Source organism: Geotrypetes seraphini, chromosome 15 (assembly GCF_902459505.1).
Source record: "Geotrypetes seraphini chromosome 15, aGeoSer1.1, whole genome shotgun sequence".
Classification (NCBI taxonomy): domain Eukaryota; kingdom Metazoa; phylum Chordata; class Amphibia; order Gymnophiona; family Dermophiidae; genus Geotrypetes; species Geotrypetes seraphini.
This window is the reverse complement of record NC_047098.1, coordinates 12441325-12466307: the sequence shown is the minus strand read 5'-3', so window position 1 is coordinate 12466307 and position 24983 is coordinate 12441325. Positions and strand designations below refer to the sequence as shown.

The 24983-nt window shown below is 44.7% G+C and overlaps 1 protein-coding gene across 3 annotated transcripts in view; it reads right to left on the bottom strand.

The window, feature by feature from the left end:
* PLEKHG5 (pleckstrin homology and RhoGEF domain containing G5) overlaps positions 1-24983 on the bottom strand; it is a 252202-nt gene that overhangs the window by 95617 nt on the left and 131602 nt on the right. For all 3 annotated transcript variants that reach the window (XM_033922899.1, XM_033922902.1, XM_033922903.1), the window contains 3 exons: positions 19905-19965; positions 16332-16423; positions 8804-8940 (listed from right to left, as the gene is read on the bottom strand). In XM_033922899.1, coding sequence (XP_033778790.1) covers positions 8804-8940; positions 16332-16423; positions 19905-19965 — 290 coding nt within the window. The remainder of the gene's footprint in view (positions 1-8803; positions 8941-16331; positions 16424-19904; positions 19966-24983) is intronic.

Sequence of the window (24983 nt, the reverse complement as noted above, 5' to 3'; positions counted from 1 at the left end):
CAGAATGAGCTCACTTAATTTTGGAGCGTAAATAATTGTGGAATCCTGTTAAGAGCCCTTCTTTATGCCTATGCTTCTTTGTGGGTGTTATTGACTTTTTCTGGATTTCGATCCCTTTCTTTGTGTTGTACTTCTTTATATCTAGAAATGCTCAGTAAATTATCGCCTATACTCTTCTCTTCCCCCAACTAACACAGATTCTGTTAGGTGCTGGACCTTGTTCTGGTCACTGTAATGTCCATTCGGCCTGCAGAGGGGAGTGGGTAAAACATGGACCTCGCGGACTCCATGGCCCTCGCGGATCTTAACCGCAGGCCTTAAAAATCCATTCAACTTGGTTTGGGCAGCTCCAGGTTGTAGATTTCAGTTTATCTCTGATAGAGAATGACACGGTGACAAAATTCATCACCGTTCCCGTCCCCACGGATAACCGCGGGAAATAATCCCATGCAATTTTCTAGTGTCTATTTCAACCTCGGTCCTTCTACACCAGCATTCTTCAAAGCAAAGCTTGCGGGTCAGTGGTTGTGGCCATTCATACTCTGATTCTTATGGGAGCCAAGGATAATGAAGCCATTGTGATATCACTGATGTGATTGGTTCTTAGGCACAGGTGGAATGAGGCATTATGACATCACAATATCTGCTCTGGATACCAGAGACTGTCATTCTGTAGTGTCTGTTTCAACCTCGGTCCTTCTACACCAGCATTCTTTAAAGCAAAGCTTGCGGGTCAGTGGTTGTGGCCATTCATACTCTGATTCTTCCCTCTTTCTTTAAAGAATGACATGAAGATGGTTTCCTGCGGTTATCCGCAGGGACGGGAACGGTGATGAATTTTGTCACCGTGTCATTCTCTAATCTCTGACAGGCCTGTAAACGAGGATTCCACGAACCTCGCGGTTGTCTACCACATGACCTTAAAAAGAAAGCGGCCATGGCTTGGGGTCTGCAGGGATCCTTATTTTAACTCCTGTGGATCTCACGCATCCCACTCACCCCATGTATCCCCATCTTACCCACTGCAGCGGGATCTGTGAGGTCTGCCGGAGTTAAACGAGGATCCGTAGAGTGAGCAAGATCCGTGAGGTCTGCAGGAGTTAAAAAGCGAGGATCCTTGGGCACCCCACACCACAGCCACTTTCTTATTATAACCATACGCTTTTAGTTGCATGGGGGTCCATGTTTTAACTTCTACACTTGCAGATTTCTTTTCTCTTTGTAGTTGGGATTAGGAGGGGGTAAAACGTGGACCTCGTGGATTCTGCAGAGATCCTCGTTTTAACTGCCCTGGACTTCATAGATCCCGTTCACCCCCAAGGTGAGCAGATTTTTAAGGGCATGCAGTGAAGATCCGCGAGGTCTGTATTTTACCTAGTCCCTGTGTAGAGTGTGAATGGAAGAATGTCACAGAAAACGTGGACGAGTCATTCAGAGGATAACTGCCAAGTCTCTGGGTTCCTAACACACTCTCAAGAAAGAAAAGGCATGTCAAGCACAGTAATAAGGAAGTCCGAGTCAAGATAAAAAGAATTTGCTCAATGCACCCTATCCTTTTTCCAAAGACCGGCCATAGGCATTGAAAAGGGGGAAAATGTTTTTGAAAGTAGGATCGGGTCAATGATACTTGGTCATTTCTGCATGCCAGTGTAACAAAGTAACATGTAGCTCCTGATCAGAAATGTGTTAAGTCCAGCTAGCAAAAAAGGGAGAAAAATTATATACTTACCTATGCAGAGAAGCGAACTGGTGCATTTCCCCCCCCCCCCCCCCAAAAAAAAAAACAAAAAAACAAAACCCTGTCTTCAAGCCATTGAATTTTGATGCAAAGCACCAGAGTTTACGGAAAGCCAACCTTTACCTCGAATTAATGTCTTGAAATCAAACCCAGCACCTGTATGCTAATGAGCAATCTTAGCCAATAAGAGCCCTGCTCCGCTGCCATGCTGTGTCAGCGAAAGGCACATGTTATGGCAAGCCTGGCCTTTCAAAGGCATGCTTCCCCTGGGTTTGGCACAGATAAGGACGGCAGCTCAATCAACGTAAACGAATGTGAAAGGAAAAATGAAGCGATTTAATAGCACTTTCAATGCTGCCTCCTTTTGTTTCCAGGTTGCAGAAAGGTGATTCTGTGATTCTGGCACATTTTGGCACTTTGGACCCTCACATTCTCATATACTTAATTGCAGCCATCTTCCTAATCGATACACAGGGCAGAGATTACTCGGTGCCAGGCACTAAGAGCTGCAGACAGGTCAGTTTTCAGCATATGCAAAATAATAATAATAATAACTTTATTTTTCTATACCGCCATAGTCAGGCGACTTCTAGGCGGTTTACATTGTAAGAAGGCTGGACATTCAGCGAATAACAAAAGGTCTTAATACAATACAATAAGTCTACTTACAATACCGTACAATGAGTCTCAATACAATACAATACAATACATTACAATGAGTCTAAATACAATACAATAAGTCTAAGTACAATACCATACAATGAGTCTAAATATTAAACAATAATCTAAAAGGGAAACTTACGTATTAATTGGAGTTCTATGGATAGAGAATACCTGAATACATGAAAGGAGCTTCTTGAGAGAAAGAAAAAGGCGTTTACAGGGGGGAAGTCCTAGTGAGGGAGGGGACAGTTTTAGTCAATTTGGCGAAAAGGGCGGTTTTGATCGATTTTCGGAATGCACTGTATGTCAGATTGGGTTCGTTTCCTTTAAGACAGGCAGCGTTTCCTTTAAGACAGTGGCACACTAGTGTGCCACGAGATATGGCAAGGAGGAGACGCATCGGCTGCCTGTTTACAGGACGTGCCTCTTGCGGCACTGACGGCTTTCCTCCTCTCACCCACCGGCAAAGTGGCAGGTTCAGGGTCGCGGCCGGAAGGCCTCCGTGCATGCACGGACGTCAACATGATGACATCACACATGCACGACTTGCGCGTGATGTCACCGCATAGACATCTGTACACTGCTTTAAGCTGAACAGGAATCCTCCAGCTGCACTGCTGCTGGCGGGAGGAGGCGTTTCAGTACTTTATTTTCAATACTAGAGACAGGCAGATTTCCTGGAGTCCCGCAGAGATTGCTTGTTGCTCATTTTTGAAAATGTAATAGTAATACAGCACCTCCCCTTCGCCCCCTGCTGGCAGGACTGTAATGGAGGACTCCTACTCAGATTAATAATAATAATAACTTTATTCTTCTATACCGCCACAATCTTGCGACTTCTAGGCGGTTTACATTCAAGAGAGCTGGACATTCAGCGAGTTACAATATGCAGATAGTCAGAGGAAATACAGAGTACATCAACTTTAAGAATGCGAAAATATAAAATGTACAGTTCGCTAAGAAATTTCCGAGAGGACCTGTTAGGAAAAGGTCGCGAATTACAAAAAAAATACATCGAAAATTACAATATACAGTTTAAGAATTTTCATGGGGGGGGACATATTAGAAGAAATGTCCCGAATTGCAAAATACAGTTTGATTAGGATTTCAGAGGGCGTATATTTGGGAACGAGAAAAGAAAGAAGTGTACGGTGAAGATTCTGTTTAGGTGATATATTTGTCGAAACAGAGATCGCAGGGCCAGTTCATCAGTCTTTTATCCGTCAAGAAAGGATGGAGGGGTAAAAGCCTCAGTGAACAAGCTGTCAGATGTATTTGCATAGATTCGCCCTGAAACAGTTTTATTTTACATAGTTTTGGCAAAAGTGTCGCAAGCCAGAATCATGCATTGTGCAACACATCTCCTACTACCCCACTTCACCCAGGCCACCACAGGGGAGACAATGGGTGAAGAGCGATTTCTGCACCCCTGCTTCCCTTGTGCCCTCTATGGTGGCATCGCCCTTGGGACCAGTAATGTAGCCATAGCTGGGTCTGGGTGAGCAGGGGCCCCACATTCTTTGGGTTCAGGCCCACCCAGCAATGGTGCAAATTGGGGCTGGTACAAGAATCCAGGTCTTACAGTTAGGCCTGCCCCCTTATGCCACATCAACAGAAGGTAAAATGTTGCTTCTTGTGATTTTAAAGTGTTTGAGGCTTGTGCAGATGAGGACGGAGCTTAGGCACTGGTGGAATGAGGCATTATGACATCACAATCTGAGCTCTAGAATGTTGCTATTTAGGATTTTAAAGCGTTTGAGGCTTGTGCAGATGAGGACGGAGCTTAAGCATTGGTGGAATGAGGCATTATGACATCACAGTCTGAACTCTAGAATGTTGCTACTTAGGATTTTAAAGCGTTTGAGGCTTGTGCAGATGAGGACGGAGCTTAGGCATTGGTGGAATGAGGCATTATGACATCACAATCTGAGCTCTAGACTGTTGCTACTTAGGATTTTAAAGCGTTTGAGGCTTGTGCAGATGAGGACAGAGCTTGCAGGAATGGGCCAGGGAAAGAACTCACAGGAACGGGACGATGAGTTCCTGCGGGGACAGGGAAAAATTTCTCCCCATGTCATTCTTTAATTCCAGGTAATTATATACAGATACCAGCTCTGAAGACTGAACTCTCTGGATATTTTCTAGATCTGCTCCCAGACTGCTCTGATGTTATCCGGAAGGCACCTGGGTGGCCTACAATGATTTTCAGCTCCATTATCCAGTTAATGCCATTGAAAATCTGTGACTGGCCTGGTCAGGTCCTGCTACCTGGATAATGCTTTTAAATATCGAACAGATAATGTATGCGAACTAAAGAATAGAAACCCTATATTAAAAACAATTCAGTAATCCCTGTATGCTGGAGCCTGTTATTATCAATATATATGAAGGTTATTCCATTGATAATAACAGGCTCCAGCATACAGGGATTACTGAATTATTTTTTAATCATCCCTTTCCAACTTCCCTTTACTCTGTAAAAAATAAACCCCCAAACAAACACAGGATCACTCAATATGAGGAGAGAGATACTTTAAACTGATCCTGATACTTTAAAGTGAAAGGAAACAAGCCATGATCAAAGGTTACAAATAACTTTGGCTAATTCACTAAGTTCAATGTACAACACGAGATTTTATTGCAGATGGCAGAGGTTAATGGGAATAAAACCTTCAACTTTCTCTCACCCCTGGTTTCTGGATAATCAGTGTGTAAAGGGGGTGGCGGTCTGCCCTGGGCGCCGTCTTGGTGGGGGCGCTGGCACCCGCCCTCCTCTCCGCCTCCTACTCCTTCCTGACCCCCTCCTGCCGCGCGTGGGCACGCCTTCCCTCCCGCCATACCTCTTTCATTTTCCCCGCTTGAGCTGCATCACGACCTTGCTGCCCGTGTTGACGTCGGCTCTCAACGCAGGCAGAAAGTTTGTGATGCTGCTCAGCTGGGAAAATTAAAGAGGTACTACGACACTAAACTCTGTAGAAGGGTTAGAACTACGGAAGAGTGTGAGGACCTACAAAGGGACCTAAACAAACTGGAGGAGTGGGCAAATAAATGGCAGATGAAATTCAATGTAGGGAAATGCAAAGTCATGCATATAGGGAGAAAAAACCCGATGTTCAGCTACCAAATGGGGGGATTAGTATTAGAGGAAAGTAACCTTGAAAGAGATTTGGGTGTACTGGTGGATACAACAATGAAGTCAACGGCGCAATGCGCAGCAGCCGCGAAGAAGGCAAACAGAATGTTGGGTATTATTAAAAATGGTATTACGACCAGAACAAAAGAAGTCATCCTGCCGTTGTATCGGGCAATGGTGCGCCCGCACCTGGAGTACTGTGTTCAGTATTGGTCACCGCATCTTAAGAAGGATATGGCAATACTTGAGAGGGTCCAGAGGAGAGCGACACGAATGATTAAGGGCATGGAAAACCTTTCATACACTGAAAGATTGGAGAGGCTGGAGCTCTTCTCCCTGGAAAAGCGGAGACTCAGAGGAGACATGATAGAAACCTACAAGATCATGAAGGGCATAGAGAAAGTAGAGAGAGATAGATTCTTCAAACTTTCAAAACATAAAAGAACAAGAGGGCATTCGGAAAAATTGGAAGGGGATAGATTCAAAACAAATGCTAGGAAGTTTTTCTTTACTCAGCGGGTGGTGGATACCTGGAATGCGCTTCCAGAGGACGTAATAGGGCAGAGTACGGTACTGGGGTTTAAGAAAGGATTGGACAATTTCCTGTTGGAAAAGGGGATAGAGGGGTATAGATAGAGGATTACTGCACAGGTCCTGGACCTGTTGGGCCGCCGCGTGAGCGGACTGCTGGGCGCGATGGACCTCGGGTCTGACCCGGCAGAGGCATTGCTTATGTTCTTATGTTCTTAGGTAGGGGGGGAAGGGAAGCGTTCAAGGCAGTGTAGGGGGGCGGAAAGGAACAGGGGTGGTGGAGAAGAAAGCGGGGGGGGGGGGAGGAGGCGCCATTCACCATCGCTACACCACTGGTGTGAAGATTCCTCCTAGAACTCTGTCCCATGCTACCCCCTGGCAGGAGTGAACTCTTCTGTGTACATTGGGCTAGATTCACTAAACCTTTCAATCGTGCCCCGATGATCGCAGAACCAGTTTTACTGGTTTTGCGATCATTCCCCGACCCGATTCACTAAACAGCTTCCCGATCGATCTCCGATCCGATCCAGACATGCAAATGAGGGGAAATGGAACGCAAAAGTAGGAAGCCATCTATTCACTAAGCAGAAGAAGAAACACCGATTGCATTCGCCGAACCGAAAATTAAAATTAAAATAAAACTGTAAATTAACTTTACATATGCGTAAGAATTCATTTTTTTATATATTCTGTAAAAAGCGCATTGCGAGTCCGTGGTTTTAACCCGAGGGTTTAAAGCGTGTTTTGTTCGATAATCTGGTTTCACTGCGTCGGCCACAAATCATTCCTTTTAAAAAATGTCCAACTCGTAGGGCCAGCAAAAATAAACTGCGGCCACCTCTCCCCCCCCCTTCCTTTTGAGCTCGCTTGTGCTTTGCGGGCGTGCATTCGACGCCCGCCAATGACGTCCGGTATTAAACCCCGCCCACTAACTATGGAGTGAAGGGCGAAGAGCAAGCGCATGCGTAAATTACATCAATAACCAACAAGGACTCTGCGCGTGCGTTTTGATCGCTCATACAGCGATATGGGGACGGGGGAGGGGGAAAGTTATAACAAAATTGTGTTTGTTTGATCATGTGGAATTGGTATCATCCTTAACTGGATTTAAAAAAAAAAATTCTAAAATTCCATTCCTTCCTAAAATGGAGAAAACTGGATTCATCTCTCAATTCCAGTGGAAATCTGTTCCATAAGATAGGGCCTACTTAGTTAAATATGCAACACCTCGACTGAGATAAATGCAAAAACCTACTTACTGTTTCCGTGATGCAAGTTAGGTAAAATGGTAAAGGGTTAAAGAATAAGGGATTGGATATACCGCCTTTCTGTGGTACAACCAAAGCAGTTTACATAGGAGGCAGCGAGTATCTCGAGTGTAATCAGACGCATGAGACCTACAGCTCTACATTCAAAATAATCCACATTTGCTTTTGAATTAAGTCATCTGAAAACCTGGATTCCCCATAGATACATTTCATTGGAGCAATATAAGATTTATCTAGAGACTAGTCTTTAAGCCTGTTACATTAACGGGTGCTAGAATAGATGTGTCTTTCTCTCTCTCTCCTTGGCTGCTTTCTGTCTGTCTTTCTTTCTTTCTGTCTCTTTTTCCTCCGCTGTCCACCACCACCCCTTGCCAGCTCCCCCTGTCCAGCAGTAGCCCTTCTCCCTTCCTTTTATGTCCCCCGTGTCCATCAGCACCTCTTCTGTGCTCCCCCTGTCCCTCTTCCCTGCTCCCCAGTCCATCAGCACCTCTTCCGTGCTCCCCCTGTCCCTCTTCCCTGCTCCCCAGTCCATCAGCACCTCTTTTGTGCTCCCCCTGTCCCTCTTCCCTTCCCCCCGGTCCATCAGCACCTCTTCCATGCTCCCCCTGTCCCTCTTCCCTGCTCCCCGGTCCATCAGTGCCACTTACCTGCTCCCCCTGTCCAGCATGTTAGTTTGCAGCCTGGTGAGGATAGCGGCCAGCTGTAGCGAACCTCGCAGGCCGCTATGCACCTAAGTAGCAATTTCCTTCTGACGCGATCACGTACGTCAGAGGAAACGTGCTACTGAGGTGCTGAGCGGCCTGCGAAGTTTGTTACAGGCAGCCGCTCTTCCCACCAGGCTCCTTTGAAGAGCGGCGTCGGCAGCGGTACTGGGCAGCTCTGGCACCGCTGGGAGAGAGCTTGCCTGCAGCTTCCTCCAGCAGCAGCGGTTGGTGAGTGAGGGCGGGAGGAGGGGAGTGGCCAGAGTGTTCCCTGCCGCCGGGTTCTAAAATGGAACATGGCCACCGATCACACACCAAGGCGGCAGGGAACATGAAACCCTTAGGGTTTTATTATATAGGATGATGAGACCATTCAGAAGCTTGTGATCTTTTCGAGGATCATCTATGTAGCATCATCTTTGGATAATTCTTTAAGGACAGGAAACTTCCAGTCCCTGTAGACAGCGAGCCGCTCGTGATTTAAGGATATTCCTAATGAATACATACGAGATAGACTTACATGTATATTGCGTCAACTGTAAGCTAATCTATATCATGCATATTCATTAGGAATATCTTAAGTACCTGAGTGGATTTGTGTTCGTAGACTGATAGTTCTTATGTTGGAATTACATAGGCCAAAAAATGTTGGGTCCTCTCAAAGACCAAAATGTCTGCTAGAAATTTGGCTCTATGCAAAAAAAAATATATATTCAAACAACTCTCAGGGTTACATAGAGTTTCGATTTTTCAATAAAGCCTCTCTTACCTTTAACTTTAAGGTAATGGCCTCCAAATCTATATGCTTCAAAGTTGAGAAAAAGCGGCGTGTTGGATTGGTCAAGGAAAATATCCACTTTATTTAACTCAATCCCTTTTCTCTCAAAAGCTGGTAATAACACCTCACTGAAAGACAAAACGCCACACATTGTGGAAATCAGTTGATGCATGGCTAAATTCATTTAGTAACGGTTAGCGCATGCTAGCAGAGCCTGTAATATATAGTATATAATAACAGCATTAGGGCAAACTAAGGGGCCCTTTTATCAAGCTGCGGTAGGGGTTTAATGCATGTAATACCGCATGTTAAACCGCCTGCTGTGCTAGCCACTAACGCCTGCATTGAGCGGGCGTTGGTATTTTTAGCAAGCCGCGGGGGTTAGCGCGTGATGAAATGTCCGACACGCTAACCCCGATAGCGGGGCTTGATAAAAGGACCTCTAAGAGAATGACTCCGTAAACACAGAGATCGATATTTAGCAGGTGGCGCTCGGTGTTGTGCCGACTGCCGCCAGTGTTATTCCGGGATATTCAACCCTCCTCTCCGCCCTCCCAAACCCCCCCTTGCCTGGTGCATGCGCCCCTTCCCGCGTACTTCTTTCATTTTTCCTGCGTGAGCAGGATTACGAACCCGCTGCCCGCGTCGGTGTCGCCTCTCTCGCACTTCGCTTTCCGAGCCCCGCGCCCGGGAGGCGACATCGGAAGGAATAGCCCGCAGAACGCGGGCAGCAAGTTCGTGCTGTTGCTCTCACCTGGAAAATTAAAAAGGTACGGGGGAAAGGAAAGAGGGGCGCACGTGCGGCAGGGGCGGGAAGGAGCGGGGGGGCAGAGAAGAGGGCGGGGCACCACTTACCCTCGCTGCGCCACTGATTCTAAGGGACAGATATTGAGTCGGCGGCAGCTAGCATTCTTTTAGCCGCCGCCAGCATTATTCCTGGATAGTCAGTCCTGGGCCATGTTTATGCGGCCGGCTATCTCTTAAATGGTTAATAATAATAATAACAGTTTATATACCGCAGGACCGTGAAGTTCTATGCGGTTTACAATGATTAAAAGGTATTACAGATTAAGTGGAATAAACAAAGTTCAGAGTTAGTGAATAACAGTTCTAAAGATCATTTGTTGAGGACTAAGATTGTGTAGGTCAGGTACCTAAATACTTCAGGAACAGATTTGTAGTGCAATATTCAGCACTTATCTGCCTATGGATCACTGTAGAAAAATAGGATTGACTTTTATGCAGTCCGAAATGGCCACTTAACTTAGGCAGTTAAAGAGATGAAGATCGGCACTTAACCGCGCAAGTACTGACTCCGCCCCTGGACTGCTCACAAACTAGCTGGCTTTCACGTGGTCTGTGTAGGGTTACCAGATGTCTGGGGAAAACCCGGACATGTCATCTTTTTAAAGGACTGCCCGGGTGTCCGGATGGATTTCCAAAGCCCAAGCGATTTGTCTGGGTTTTGGAAAGATCTGAGCTCGGGACCACGTCCGAGGGGGCCTCCGAGCATGCGTGGATCCGGCGTGATGACATCACATGCATGCGCGTGACGTTGCATCGCAGCCACACGTGCTCGGAGGCCCCCCCCCAGACGTGGTCCCGAGCTCAGGGAAAAAGTCGAGGCTTGTAATGGGGGGGGGGCATGACTGGAGCGGAATAGGGCAGGGCCAGGGCAGAGTGGGGCGGGGCTGAGGGGCAGAATGGGGCGGGGACACGTGTCCTCTTTTTTAAGGTAAAAATCTGGCAACTCTAGGTCCGTGGTGAAATGGCACACCGACAAATCCGCGCAGGACAATTGCGCCTCGTGAAATGCGAGAGGTATACATACATTGAAGGCCCTGATTTGCTCTTGCGCCTCGTGAAATGCGAAAGGCATACATACATTGAAGGCCCTGATTTGCTCAGACTCCTCAAGCCCCGTCCCTTGGGAGGGGCCTGAGGAGTCTGAGCAAATCAGAGCCTTCCAGATATTCAGTTATGTAAAGGGTTCTGAAAATCATCATGCAACCCTTACACATGTCACACTAGATGGGAAGTGAGTGTTTTAAGTGTAGTGGGGGGGTAACCCTCAAAAATACAAAATAGTATCCCATTCAGTGCGTGCATTTGTCGTGCGCGCAATCGTCATGCGTGCATTTGACAGGTCGCCGTGGTGATACTGAGCAGCATTAACTGATTGCCACGAAATATCAGTAGATAGTCCCACTCAAGCGCTTTAGCTAGCCACGATCCGTTTCTGGCTGTTTAAGCCACTTTGAATATTGGCCTCTAGGATTTCACAATTCTTTCAATCCAGAGCAAGAGCAGAGGACAGCCATAATCTCATGCAGGTACAGTATACTGATTAAAAACAACAGGATCAAAATGCCTGCCATAAGGTAAACCACTCCGTTATCTGAGGCTTGTCCCTGTCAGTTTAATTTAGGTGAGACTAAGGTCCAAGAAAGATATTTTCTACAATTCAGCTTGATTTTTAATGGTTTTGCTGTTTTATATCTCATAAGGTAACATCATTCGACTGTCTTTAATAAAGGAATGTGCAAAACAATGTTAATAATGAGACACAGTTTTAATGAGGGGATTTTCCCACTGCTAGCGGACACGGAAAAATTTTCCCAACAGCTCGTGCAAAGTGCACTGGCTCAGAAACTGAACTCCCTAATCTCGATTGGCCTTCTATACTTAACACTTCTTCCCTCCATCTTCTGTCCCTCCCCCCCTTCCATTGCATCGTGCAAGCCTTCCATTATTTGGACTTCCGTGGAGAGAGTTGCGCGGGGACAGAAATCCCACCCATCCCTGCCCGCCAGGATCCTCTCCGTCCCCACCCGTCCCCGTCAGGATCCTCTCCGTCCCCACCCATCCCCGCAAGGAATTTTCTCCATTCCCGCCCGTCCCCATAAAAAGCAGCAATTACTTCTGACAGGATCATCAATTCCACAGTTTCTTTTGTGTTTCTGCTGCTGTTTTCCTTGTGGAATCTCTTTGGTGGAACCCTTTTTTTGTTTTCTGTTCAGGTAATTAACTTATAAACCCCCTCTTTTACTAAGGCTGACGTGTCCATTATATTATATGGATGAACCCTGCTTCCAAAGCCTTCCATCCCCGTGGGAGTCCCGTGGACCAGAGGGGGGTCCCCGTGGGAGTCCTGTGGGTTAGGGGGAAATCCCGCGGGATTCCCGCTATCCCTGTTCCCGTGCAGACCTTACTTCCGTGCTCCTTATCGATTCACCTTTCCAAGAAGCCCCCAGAATGTCTCTCCAGCCTTCTGACAACATTCCAGGCTGAAAGGTCAGCACCATGGCACGGAAGCGAATATGTTTATCCCAAAGTTTAACAACTTCAAATGGTCTGGGGGACAATCTGTTAATAATCTACAAGTCAACTACAGTATGCTAAGCTCTCATAGCCAAGGTAATGAGTTTACACCAGAATGCTTGGAATTTTCAGTGCTAACTGTCCAAAGTTTAATTTGAATACTTTACTCGTCTTAATAGAGAATAAATGAAACCAGATTTGTGTTCACCAGAAGCATATGTTACATATAGAGTTTACTGAATAAAGTAAACTCTATATGTAACATATGCTTCTGCATATGTTACATATAGAGTTTATATAGAGTACATATAGAGTACATATAGAGTTTGCCTTTTGCAAAAGCGTTTTATAGCGTTGGCTGGCAGGGCAGAGCATTCAGCACGCCAGCCTACGCTAAAAACCACTTTCGCGGTTTTGTAAAAGTGAGATGGGGGTAAAGCTTCTGGGGGGGTTGGCAGGATAGTCAGATACTTTTCTAAAAAAAAAGTTTTCTTTGTAATTTAACTTAGAGTTTTGGAATTTTAAATTAGATCTCTTAGAAGGATGCTAGGGTGCATAAGGAGAGGTGTGGCCAGTAGGGAAAAGGAGGTACTGATGCCCCTGTATAAAAGACTCATTTAGAATATTGTGTACAATTCTCCTTCAAAAAGATATAAAAATGATGGAGTCGGTCCAGCGGAAGGCCACTAAAATGGTGTGCGGTCTTCGTCATGAGGCGTACGGGGACAAATGCTTCAAGACGTCAGCTTTCTTGCAAAAGATGTTTTCGGTTCATCGGTGCAGAACAGATCAGTGCTGACTGACAATTCACTTGTTGAAACATTTTGATGAGTGCATAGCAGGCAAGCAGTCACACATTTATTAATTATACCTAGCAGATAAACAGCTTCATCTTCCTAAAATTCAAAGCCCAGAAAGCACATATAAATAAACGAGCGTGCAACCCCTTCCGACACTGAGCTAGTCATAATGCCACTCTACAGAACCATGGTAAGACCTCACCTGGAATACTGTGTGCAATTTTGGAGACCACACTACCGAAAAGATGTGCTTCGAGCTGAATCGGTCCAGCGAATGGCCACTAGAATGGTCTCCGGACTCAAGAGTCTCCCATACGAGGAAAGACTGGATAAACTGCAGCTCTACACTCTTGAGGAGCGTAGAGAAAGGGGAGACATGATTGAGACGTTTAAGTACATCACAGGTCGTGTCGAGGCGGAAAGCGATATATTCTTCCCTAAGGGTCCCTCGGTCACAAGAGGGCACCTGTTCAAACTCAGAGGAGGGAAATTTAATGGTGACACCAGGAAGTATTTCTTTACAGAAAGGGTGGTGGATCAGTGGAACAAACTTCCGGTGCAAGTGGTCAAGGCCACCAGTGTACTCGACTTTAAAAACAAATGGGACATCCACGTGGGGTCCTTACGGGGGTCGAGCTAGGGAACTAGGTCATTAGCACTCAGACTTGATGGGGTGGGTCAGAAGAGTGGGCAGACTTGATGGGCTGCAGCCCTTTTCTGCCGTCATCTTTCTATGTTTCTATGTTTCTATGTATCACAGAAATAAGCACCATCTCAGTTACATGCCACTGTCGGTTGGTGTATCTCAGGGCTCTGTCCTGGGACCTCTTCTTTTCTCCATTTATACTTCTTTCCTTGGTTCCCTAATCTCTTCCCATGGCTTCCCTCTCCTTTGCTGACAACTTGCAAATCTCTCTCTCTACACCTGAAATTTCTAGGGAAATCGAGGCCCAAGTATCAGCCTGCCTGTCTTGACATCGCTACCTGGATGTCTCACGGTCATCTAAAACGAAATATGTGCAAGACCGAACACTTTATCTGAGCGCTTTTACCTCCATTCTTTATTCCGGTGGATAATGGTTTCATCCTCCTTGTTTCGTCGGTTTGCAACCTCAGAGTCATCTTTGACTCATCTCTTTCCTTCTCTTCGTATATCCAATAGACCGCCAAAATTCATCTTCCTCGTACAGCATTTCGTTTGAGATGGTGCCTCCCCACCCACTTTTACACTTTAGTTAGTCATGCTTGCTCGGTTCAGACTTGCAGGGATTAATAGAAAGACATCTGCGTGTGAGAAGTGCCATTCCCTTGGTCTGAGGCTTATTGAGTTAAATGGGGTCATGAAGATGTTCTACATAATAGTGCTATGATCGTTATGGTATTCCGCATGATGGAGAACTGTAGTCAGATAAGGCTCCATCCTTTAACGCTCTGTAGTGTCTTTTCGTTAGGAAATCTTGGAATCATTGTAATACAATTCGTGAGATTCCTATTTCAGGTAGTCTACTTAGCAGCAGAGTGTTGTTGACCGTGTCAAATGCTGCTGAGACATCGAACTGTAGTAGTTAGCATATCCTGAAAATATGATGGAGCCCTCCAATCCTAGTCCTAAAAAGTCAACTTTCGAACTTTATAGTGAATATGGTATTGAAGATAATAGCTATAACCATTGGATCCCTCCTTGTGGTAACCCTAACATTACGGAGTTACAGTAGTCCAACCACAACAGAGCTACAGCCCGTGGGACCGTGACTAAATCATCCTGGGCTAGTTACAGACATAACCAGCAGGTCATTTATAAGACAAGAAAAGAACCTCAGGCCATGAGAATGCAGTCAGCCCTCCAAATCACATCCCTCCGTCTTGTCTCAACTCATTCTTCAAAACCAACATCCCCAAACCGCTGGATCTAGGGCAGGGATCTCAAAGTCCCTCCTTGAGGGCCGCAATCTAGTCGGGTTTTCAGGATTTCCCCAATGAATATGCATTGAAAGCAGTGCATGCACACAGATCTCATGCATATTCATTGGGGAAATCCTGAAAATCCGACTGGATTGCGGCCCACAAGGAAGGACTTTGAGACCCCTGATCTAGGGGAACAGAATGACTAAACCCAGTTTCTTCCATACTTAATTTTAAATGTAAACAGGCAAATCAATCCTAAATCAACTGACATTTTTTTCTGTACTACCCTGTACATAATGAATGAAACCTTGCAGAATGCAACTACACATATAAAGGGATCAAGCACAAATTAAAAAGGTAATTGTATACGAAATGGTATTGGTAACCAAGGATATTTCATCAAAAGAGGAGTAATGTGATCATTTTGTTTGACAAGAGAAAGCATCATTACAGCAGTATTCTGTACTGTAGGTAACGCAGGAGACCTAAATACACAATATTATAATAATCTAATTGAGATGCAATCTAGGCCTTGACATGGTAAGCCCAGATTCTAACACCCTTTAGAAAAAGGGCCCTAAGGCCCTGATTCACTAAAGTCAGGAGCATGAGGCGTCTGAGCCAATCAGGGCCTTAGGCACCTCCCTGAACATCAAATGATGCACCGGCAAGGGGTCTAAGGCCCAGTGGCATAGCAGGCCGGGTGGAGGAGCAGGAGATGTTTGTGGTTCCTCCTGCTCCCAACGACAAAGGTATGGACACAGGGAAGGGAAGGGGTGGGGGCATTGCGGTGGCAGGAGGCCATTTCTGTGGGGAGGGCAATGCGGGGATGCCAATGCGGCCAATGGCAGGAAGGAGTAGGCATCCCTCCTGCCAAATTTAAGTTCAGCGTGCAGGGGGAGAGGAGGAGCGTCAGGTGGCAGGAGGGAGTGGGCATCCCTCCTGCTGGTTTTTTCAGGGAAGCGGGTGGGCCGGCAGGAGTTGTGGCAGGAGGGAGTGGGAATCCCTCCTGCCATTTTTTTTGGGGGGGAGCAGGCAGGCGGGCAGGGTGACAGTCGCTCGGGAAGGGGGGGGGCATTGTTGGCTTTTTTAATGGGACAGATGGTGCACGTTTAAGTCGTGCAGAACATCTGTCCCATTTTTTTAAAAAAAGCAGAAGCCCTGACAGCAATGACAGGAGGTTGCTTCTCCTGTCACTACTGTCAGGGCTCTGCACCGACTCAAATCACTCACTGAGCGATTGAGTCAGTGAGTTTGCATGCAAATTATTTGCATCTCTGTGCAAATCATTTGCATGCAAACTTGCTAGTGAATCAATCGCTGTTTGAAAATCGGCCAGAGAATCGGCCAACAGGGATTGAGTCGCTATCTTTAGTGATCCTGGGCCTAAATTCTTTGAAAACCCTGTAAAGGTTTGCAAATTTTCATTTTTCCCTTGCACAAAAATTTCTATGTAGGCAAAAAGCACACGTGAACACAAGGTAGACAATTACCCCAGTGATTTTTTCTTCATAGCCGGCACAATTTCTGTTTCTATATCTACATTCAAATCGAACTTCAGGGTGAAACATTCCTTACTTGGGTCCTACAAAAAAAAGAAACAGAAAAAATTGAATGAAAGCAAATCATACCCTCTGGCTGGGCATTCTCTATCGAACGCATATTATCAAATCAGAAAAAGCCCAAACTCAGGAAATCAGAGCATAAATGACAGCTCTTGACATACTTGCTGGAATTTGTGACCAATGATTGTAAGTGCTTTATGCTTCATCCCTCATACCTTTTGCTTTGTAACAAAATCATAGGCATGCAGCACTTCCAGCACAGTTAAAACTGGGTTCCACTGGGCCATGACACCGTGACAAAAATGAAGGCCCCTGGAACCAGAGATTCCGTCCCTGAATCCTGGTGAGCTGGGGGCACAAAGCAGGAGGGGATTTGTCAGCTCAAAAAAATAAAACAAAGGGGCAGGGGGAAATGTTAGTGCTCTTCCTTGTGAATTACTGGTGAAAAAATGCTACTTTTAAAGAAAATGATCCTGTGCTCTATGTGTGTGTATGAAAACCATTATCATATGTGGTGGGAATGTAAAAATAAATTGCCAGTTTTGGGTTACAATTGACGGCAAACTACAAATGATTTTCCACCCTGATATTGTAGTACACTTCTCCCTTCAAATTCGTGGGTGTAATACTCGCGAATTTGGTTATTCACAATTTTTTCCCCCATCTACTTTTTAAAGGCTGCCCGGACCTTCCCAGATCTTACCTGATGGTCCAGCGGTGACGCGGGGCAGGAGCGATTTTCCTACGCTCCTGCCCCGTGCAGAGCCATCATCAAAAATGGCTGCCGTGAGTTCCCGTGGTCTCATGGGACTACAACGGGAACTCATGGCAGCCATTTTTTTATGACAGCTTTGCACAGGACAGGAGCGTAGGAAGATCGCTCCTGCCAGCATCAACGCTAGACCACCAGGTAAGGTCTGGGGAGGTCCGGGAAGCAGGAGGGAGGCAGGAGGGAGGCGGGGGTGGGTCAGAGACAGCCCAAAAAGTTATTCGCAAATTTTCCATATTCGCGGTCCAGCTTTGCCCCTAACCCTCGCAAATTTAGAGGAAGAAGTGTACTTTCACCTAATCTGGCTCTCTTGGGCTTTGATTTGGTTTAAGAAACATTACTTGCTACTATTACCATTTGATATTTCTATAATGCTATCAAATGCTCGCAGTGCTGTACATTAAAACCCATTGAAATCACATTTCATTGGAAGTACTCAATTCCTTCAGGTTTTTTCATGGAAAAAGAGACTTTCCCATGTGTTCTTAATGGAAAAGTTGACGGCTCTACGACTTAAGAAACTACAGAATCTTAATCAGCAATAGAGTATGCTTTGGAAATATCAGGACTTATGATTATATATTAATAATAATAATAATAATAACAGCTCATATACCACAATACCGTGAAGTTCTATGCGGTTTACAAAGATTATGCAAAGGTACAAATTGATTGACTTTAAGAGGGGAGGAAGAAAGAGGGTTAATAGGACAGGAAACCCATTTTTGAGGAGAGAGTGATCAATTAAGCCAAGGTAGAGGTTTCTACCACGGCCTGGAGCACTGAATGCTCCGACGCTCTTAGAATTCCTATGAGCATCGGAGTATTTAATGCTCTGGGCCGCGGTAGAATCCTCTGCCGTGTTCAGCATTGGAGGCCACATTATCAAAAGGATGTGAAGAGAATTGAATTAGTTCAGCGAATGGCCACTAAGATGGTCTCAGGACTCAAGAATCTCCCATATGAAGAACGTCTAAGCAGGCTGCAGTTATATTCTCTCGAGGAACGCAGAGAGAGGGGAGACCATGATAGAGACGTTCAAATATCTTACAGGCCGTGCTGAGGTGGGGGAAGATATCTTTTTCCTTACAGGTCCCACGGCAACAAGAGGGCATCCGCTCAAACTCAAGGGGGGGGGGGAGACTTCATGGCGACATCAGGAAGTACTTCTTCACCGAAAGGGTGGTTGATCGATGGAATGGTCTTCCACATCAGATAGTGGAAGCCAGCAATGTGCTCGACTTCAAGAGACGATGGGATCACTCTGGGGAAATGCTTAGGGGGAGGGTTCTTTTAGGGGGAGGGTTCTTTGAGTGGGCAGACTTGTTGGGCCGAAGGCCCTTTCCTGCCGTCATACTCTATGTATTCTATCTCAACAAGTTGCATAGGGAAGACAGGGAAAAAGAGGGAGGGGTCCCTTTTGGGGGTAAAATCAAATGGGACAGTAACGGAATATGTTTGGTACGTATCTTTGTTTTGCTATAGTTAAAATTGTTCACTTTCTTATTAATGAGGAGTTTTCCATATCGTTGTATATGATGACACTTTAATAAACATTAAGGGGTCCTTTTACTAAGGCACGCTAGCTTTTTTAGCATGCGCGCATTAGCGTTTAGCGCCTGCTATATCAGCTAGCGCGCCTTAGTAAAAGGACCTCTAAGTTTTACAAAAATTCTTAATTCCCGCTTTCATCTTTTCTGGAACTTTTCACCAGATTTCACAGGTTTTTTTTTGCTAAATTTGGCAATTTTACCCCCTCCTTTACAAAGCCACGCTAGCGTTTTTAGCGCCAGCCTCCGCGGTAACAGCTCGGATGCTCATAGGAATTCTACGAGTTGTCGGAGCTGTTACCACAGCGGCCGGCACTAAAAATGCTAGTGCGGTTTTGTAAAGGAGGGGGTTAATTCCTTAAAATAAAGAAAGGAATATAAACGCCAAGTTCTTATGAAATCTTACAAGTAACACAAGATTAATTTTTCATGACGTCCTCCATTAGGGCTTACAACTGCTATAATTGTAATAGAAAATAAAATAAAATACAAAAGCAACCAGGGCAATAAAGTGTATATATTTTTAGCTGGCTTTTCTTTAGCCATAAGGCAAAAAAAAAAAAAAAAACACCCCCAAAACCCTACAATACTTTAAAAATGTCGATCTGGACATTAGTTTAGTCCTATTGGCTCTGTGGTTACAGATAAAAAGAGTTGCAAATATCTACATTTTAAGGATTTTGCATAGATTTCAGCAAATCTACAAACCTATGAAAATGTGCAGTGGGTGTGACCAAAAACAGCAATTTTTTAAATCGAGAATTTTGGACTGCTTAAATTTTTTTAATTTTTTTTTTTTAAACAGAATTTTGTGGAAAATCCTAGAAACTTCTGTGCAAAAGAAGAACAGACTTACAAAAGGTTGCATGAAACCAAATGGTCACAATATGCGATAAACATGTAATAAAACCTTGTACACCACCTTCATAAATCTCTTCATAAAGACCAGTAATAAAACCCAATAAATAAATAAAATTAAACAGACAGCTTACTGAACATTTGCTTTTAAAGATGTCTGAATGTGGCGTTTTCAATCCCCCCTCCCTTTCCCCCACTTCTCTTGTTAAATTCAGTACATATAACCTTGATAGGCATTTGCTCTTTCTAGGGAATACAATATATTAATTAGTCAATAATGAAACTCGAAAAAAAAGTAAGATGGAATATATAAGTAATTCTTACATCTGTGTGTCTTCTCCGGGTTTTCTTCTTGTTTAGTTTCAAGGCGGTGCTCTTTTTATCTCTACAGAATAAAGGAAACACAAAATGATTTTACATATCCCAAAGCATTGCGTGAATGAAAAAAAACTGCCTCTGCTCACTAGAGGAACAGTGACGCGTGCTTCAGGAGGTCTGTATAAATATCGGGCCTGAAAACAATAGCAGGAACACATTCCCCTTCTCACTACCGCCCAGCAACCGAAGCCAGGATTTGCATCCGAGTCCGAGCAGGGAGCAGAGTTATTTCAAGAGAAGACAGACCAGAAATCTTAGTTTTAGACCGAGAAAAACAGCAAATATAAATAAATACACAAGGCATACAACATCCCCCCCCCCCTTTCCTTTTTCAAAGCCGTGCAGCAAAATCCCCAAAGCCCTTTAAATTCTTACAGGATTTGGGGCAGTTACTTTAACAACGCATGCTATTTTATGCCATGAGACTTAGGGCTCCTTTTACTAAGGTGCGATAGGGTTTTAGCGTGCGCTGAATTGCCACACACGCTAGACCTTAATGCCAGCATTGAGCTGGCATTAGTTCTAGCCGCGTAGCGTGGGTTTAGCGTGCGCTAAAATCCTGCGTGCACTAGAAACGCTATCGCAGCTTAGTAAAAGGAGCCCTTAGTTAAAATATCAAAGAAGAGACAAGTTAATCTAACCATGTATTTTTTTTATTGGGTATAACTTATGGGCATACTGGATGGACCGTTCAGGTCTTTATCTGCCGTCATTTACTATGTTACTATGTAATAACTGGGGTTAACAGTAGCCCATGTCGATAACTTCCCTCCTTAACAAAAGAAAAAAAAAAAAAAAAAAAAAAGAAATGTCTCTAGAAATCACTAATAAGAGTAAGCCAAGTATAGGACAATGAAGTCATTGTGATATCACTGATGAGGCTGGCTCTTAGGCATTGGTGGAATGAGGCATTATGACATCACAATCTCAGCACTGGTTACCAGAGACTGAAACTCTTCACGTTAAAGGAGGAAGTTATAAACAGAAGCTACTGTTCAGATACTAACACAGGAAGTGCCGACACACAGGCAGCTTCTGGCCAGCCCCCAGCAGGGCCTTTCCTCTGCTGCCGATGCCTCTGGGGCTGGAGGAAGGGAGGGTATTGGGTCGGGAGCAAGACTTTGGATGTTGTCTGAGGCATGCAGGAGACAATTTTTTGATTTGGTTTTTTTTGCTGACATTTCTTTTTTTCTGGTTGGTTGAGAGGGCCGGTTAACTGAGAGTCTACTGCACATGAATGTGGCTGTTACGTTCAGTGGGTAAAAAGCAGCCAGTAGAGGCTAGGGCAGTGGTCTCAAACTCAAACCCTTTGGATTTGTAGGTACTTGGAGGGCCGCAGAAAAAGTAGTTAATGTCATTAAAGAAATGACAATTTTGCATGAAGTAAACACTCTTTATAGTTTATAAATCTTTCTTTTTGGCTAAGTCTTAATAATAATATTGTCATTTATAGCTAAAGAGACATATGATCATTTTACTTTTGTGATTATGATAAACATACCGAGGGCCTCAAAATAGTACCTGGTGGGCCACATGTGGCCCCTCAGGCTGCGAGTTTGACACCACTGAGTTAAGGGGAACAGTTAATCTGCTGGCTGGGTTGGAGGGCAGAGGGGAGAACAGGACAATCAAGCCATTGTGACATCACTGATGAGGCTGGCTCTTATTGGTGGAATGAGGCATTATGACATCACAATCTCAGCTCTGCTTCCTAAAAGCAAACAGGATGTCATGGTTACAGTTTAGCTAGTGGTCTCCAACTCCAACCCTTTGCAGGGCCGCATTTTGGATTTGTAGGTACTTGGAGGGCCTCAGAAAAAAACAGTTAATGTCTTATTAAAGAAATGACTGTTTTCCATGAGGTAAAACTCTTTATAGTTTATAAATCTTTCCTTTTGGTTAAGTCTTAATAATAATATTGTCATTTATAGCTAAAGAGACATATGATCAAGAAACTGTTTTATTTTACTTTTGTGATTAGGATAAACATACCGAGGGCCTCAAAATAGTACCTGGCGGGCCGCATGTGGTCCCCGGGTCGCAAGTTTGAGACCACTGGGCTGGGATGTTTTTCAAGTTTGGGACCATGTGTTATAAGGTCTTGCATGGTTGATCAATTTACGTTCATCAATCCCAATCGCTCATTGTGAACCACTGCATTGTCTGTTTTCCCTTCTGCCCGTAGTTATTCATATAAGAGATTTTGACAAACTGGAACGCTCTTCCGGAGGCTATTATAGGGGAAAACACTCTCCAGGGATTCAAGACAAAGTTGGACAAGTCCCTGCTAAACTGGGACGTACGTAGGTGAGGCTGGACTCATTTAGAGCACTGGTCTTTCACCTAAGGGCCGCTGCGTGAGTGGACTGCCGGGCAAGTTGGTCTGACCCAGCAGCGGCAACTCTTATGTTCTTATCTCTTTCTTTGTCTTATATGCATTTTAGAAAATTGTTAAAATCAAGTTGATTTGCAAAAGTCCTGGAGAACCGACTCGTTAATCACCGAGATTGTTCAGTCTTCTTAGTTTGTTAAACCGCAGAGAACGGCAAGGTTTTGCGGTCTACAAATGCGATTTGTATGTTATGCCATTTAAATGTGCAAACTACTGCTTTCATTCCACTTAACCAGAGGCATCCGATGTGCAGCCCACAAGTCAGATGTGGCTTCTCTTTTTTCTTCTTCAATTTTATTTATAACAATTTTAAATTAACATCCAAAGAAACAACTTTGAATGAAACAGAAACCATTCCGAGGATTTCCAAAGATCAGAGAACAAAGAGCAAAAGAGAACCGGCATGGCTTACCATACAGGTGAAGGAAGCCATAAAAGAAAAGAAGGACTCTTTCAAAAAATGGAAATGCATAAAGACAACCGAAGCCTGGAACAAACATAAAGATGATCAGAAGAAATGTCACAAGGCGGTGAGGGATGCCAAACAGGATTATGAGGAAAAAATAGCCCAGGAGGCCAAAAACTTCAAGCCCTTCTTTAGATACGTGAAAGGGAAAAAACCTGCAAAAGAGGCAGTGGGACCCCTGGACGACCAGGGAAGAAAAGGGTACATCAAGGAAGATAAACAAATCGCAGACAAATTAAATTCCTTCTTTGCGTCTGTCTTTACGAAGGAAGACACCTCAACAATACCTGAAGCAGAGAAAGTGTTTCCAGGAGAAATAGAAGACAGCCTCACCACAGTTGAAGTGGACTTAGACCAGATATACTATCAGATCGACAAACTTAAAAGTGACAAATCCCCTGGACCGGATGGAATTCACCCGAGAGTCTTAAAGGAATTGAAGGTTGAAATCGGAGAGTTATTGCAAAAACTTGCAAACCTGACAATCAGAACTGGACAGATACCGGACGACTGGAGGATAGCGAACGTCACGCCAATTTTCAAAAAAGGATCGAGAGGGGAACCGGGCAACTATAGGCCTGTGAGTCTTACGTCGGTCCCCGGCAAGATGGTTGAAGCACTGATCAAGGATAGCATAGTCCGGCACTTGGACGCACACGACTTGATGAAACCCAGTCAACATGGATTCAGGAAAGGGAAATCGTGTTTGACGAATTTACTCCAATTTTTTGAGACCGTGAACGAGCAAATTGATAGTGGGAAGCCTGTGGACATAATATACTTGGACTTCCAGAAAGCGTTCGACAAAGTTCCACACGAAAGACTTCTCAGGAAACTACAAAGCCATGGCATAGAGGGAGATATACAAAGATGGATAGGCAAATGGCTGGAAAACCGAAAGCAGAGAGTGGGCATAAATGGGAAGTTCTCCGACTGGGAGAAAGTGACTAGTGGAGTACCCCAGGGCTCGGTACTTGGGCCGATCCTTTTTAATATTTATATCAATGACCTGGAGGAAGGAACATCCAGTGAGATCATCAAGTTTGCAGACGATACAAAACTATGCCGGGCGATCAGATCGCAGGAGGATAGAGAGAAACTCCAGAGCGACTTGTGTCGGTTAGAAACATGGGCGGAGAAATGGCAGATGAAGTTCAATGTGGAGAAATGCAAGGTAATGCATTTAGGAAATAAGAATAAGGAATACGAGTATACAATGTCAGGTGCAACTCTGGGGAAGAGTGAACAAGAAAAGGACCTGGGTGTACTGATAGATAGGACCCTGAAGCCGTCGGCACAATGCGCGGCAGCGGCAAAGAAGGCAAATAGAATGTTGGGCATGATAAAGAAAGGAATCTCGAGTAGATCGGAGAAAGTTATAATGCCGCTTTATAGGGCAATGGTCAGACCACACTTGGAATACTGCGTCCAACATTGGTCTCCCTACCTAAAGAAGGATATAAAACTGCTGGAGAGGGTGCAGAGACGAGCGACAAAACTGGTGAAGGGTATGGAGAGACTGGAATATGAGGATAGACTTATAACACTAGGATTGTTCTCCCTTGAGAAAAGGAGAATGCGTGGGGATATGATCGAGACCTTCAAAATACTGAAAGGAATCGACAAAATAGAGCAGAGAAGATTATTTACACTGTCCAATTTGACACGGACTAGAGGACATGTAATGAAGCTAAGGGGGGGCAAGTTCAGGACTAATATCAGGATGTTCTGCTTCACTCAGAGGGTGGTTGACGCCTGGAATGCCCTCCCAGAGGAGATTATTGAGGAATCGACCGTCCTAGGCTTCAAGAGCAAACTAGATGCATATCTCCTTAAGAGAGGCATATAAAGATATGGTGGACTATAAATTACGCCAGGTGTACACCTGGCAGGGCCTCCGCGTGTGCGGATCGCCGGACTTGATGGACCGAAGGTCTGATCCGGAGATGGCAGTTCTTATGTTCTTATGTTCTTATGTTCTTATGTTCTTATGTTCTTATGAAATATCAATATATACAAGGAAATACCATCAGTAAACATCCACCATATTTTGGGAACCAAGGAGGAAAATGCAATCTAAGGAAATTAAAATGACAAAAGGAGAAGAATTTTGATGGCAGCAGGTTAAACACAGTAACATAGTAAATAACGGCAGATAAAGACCTGA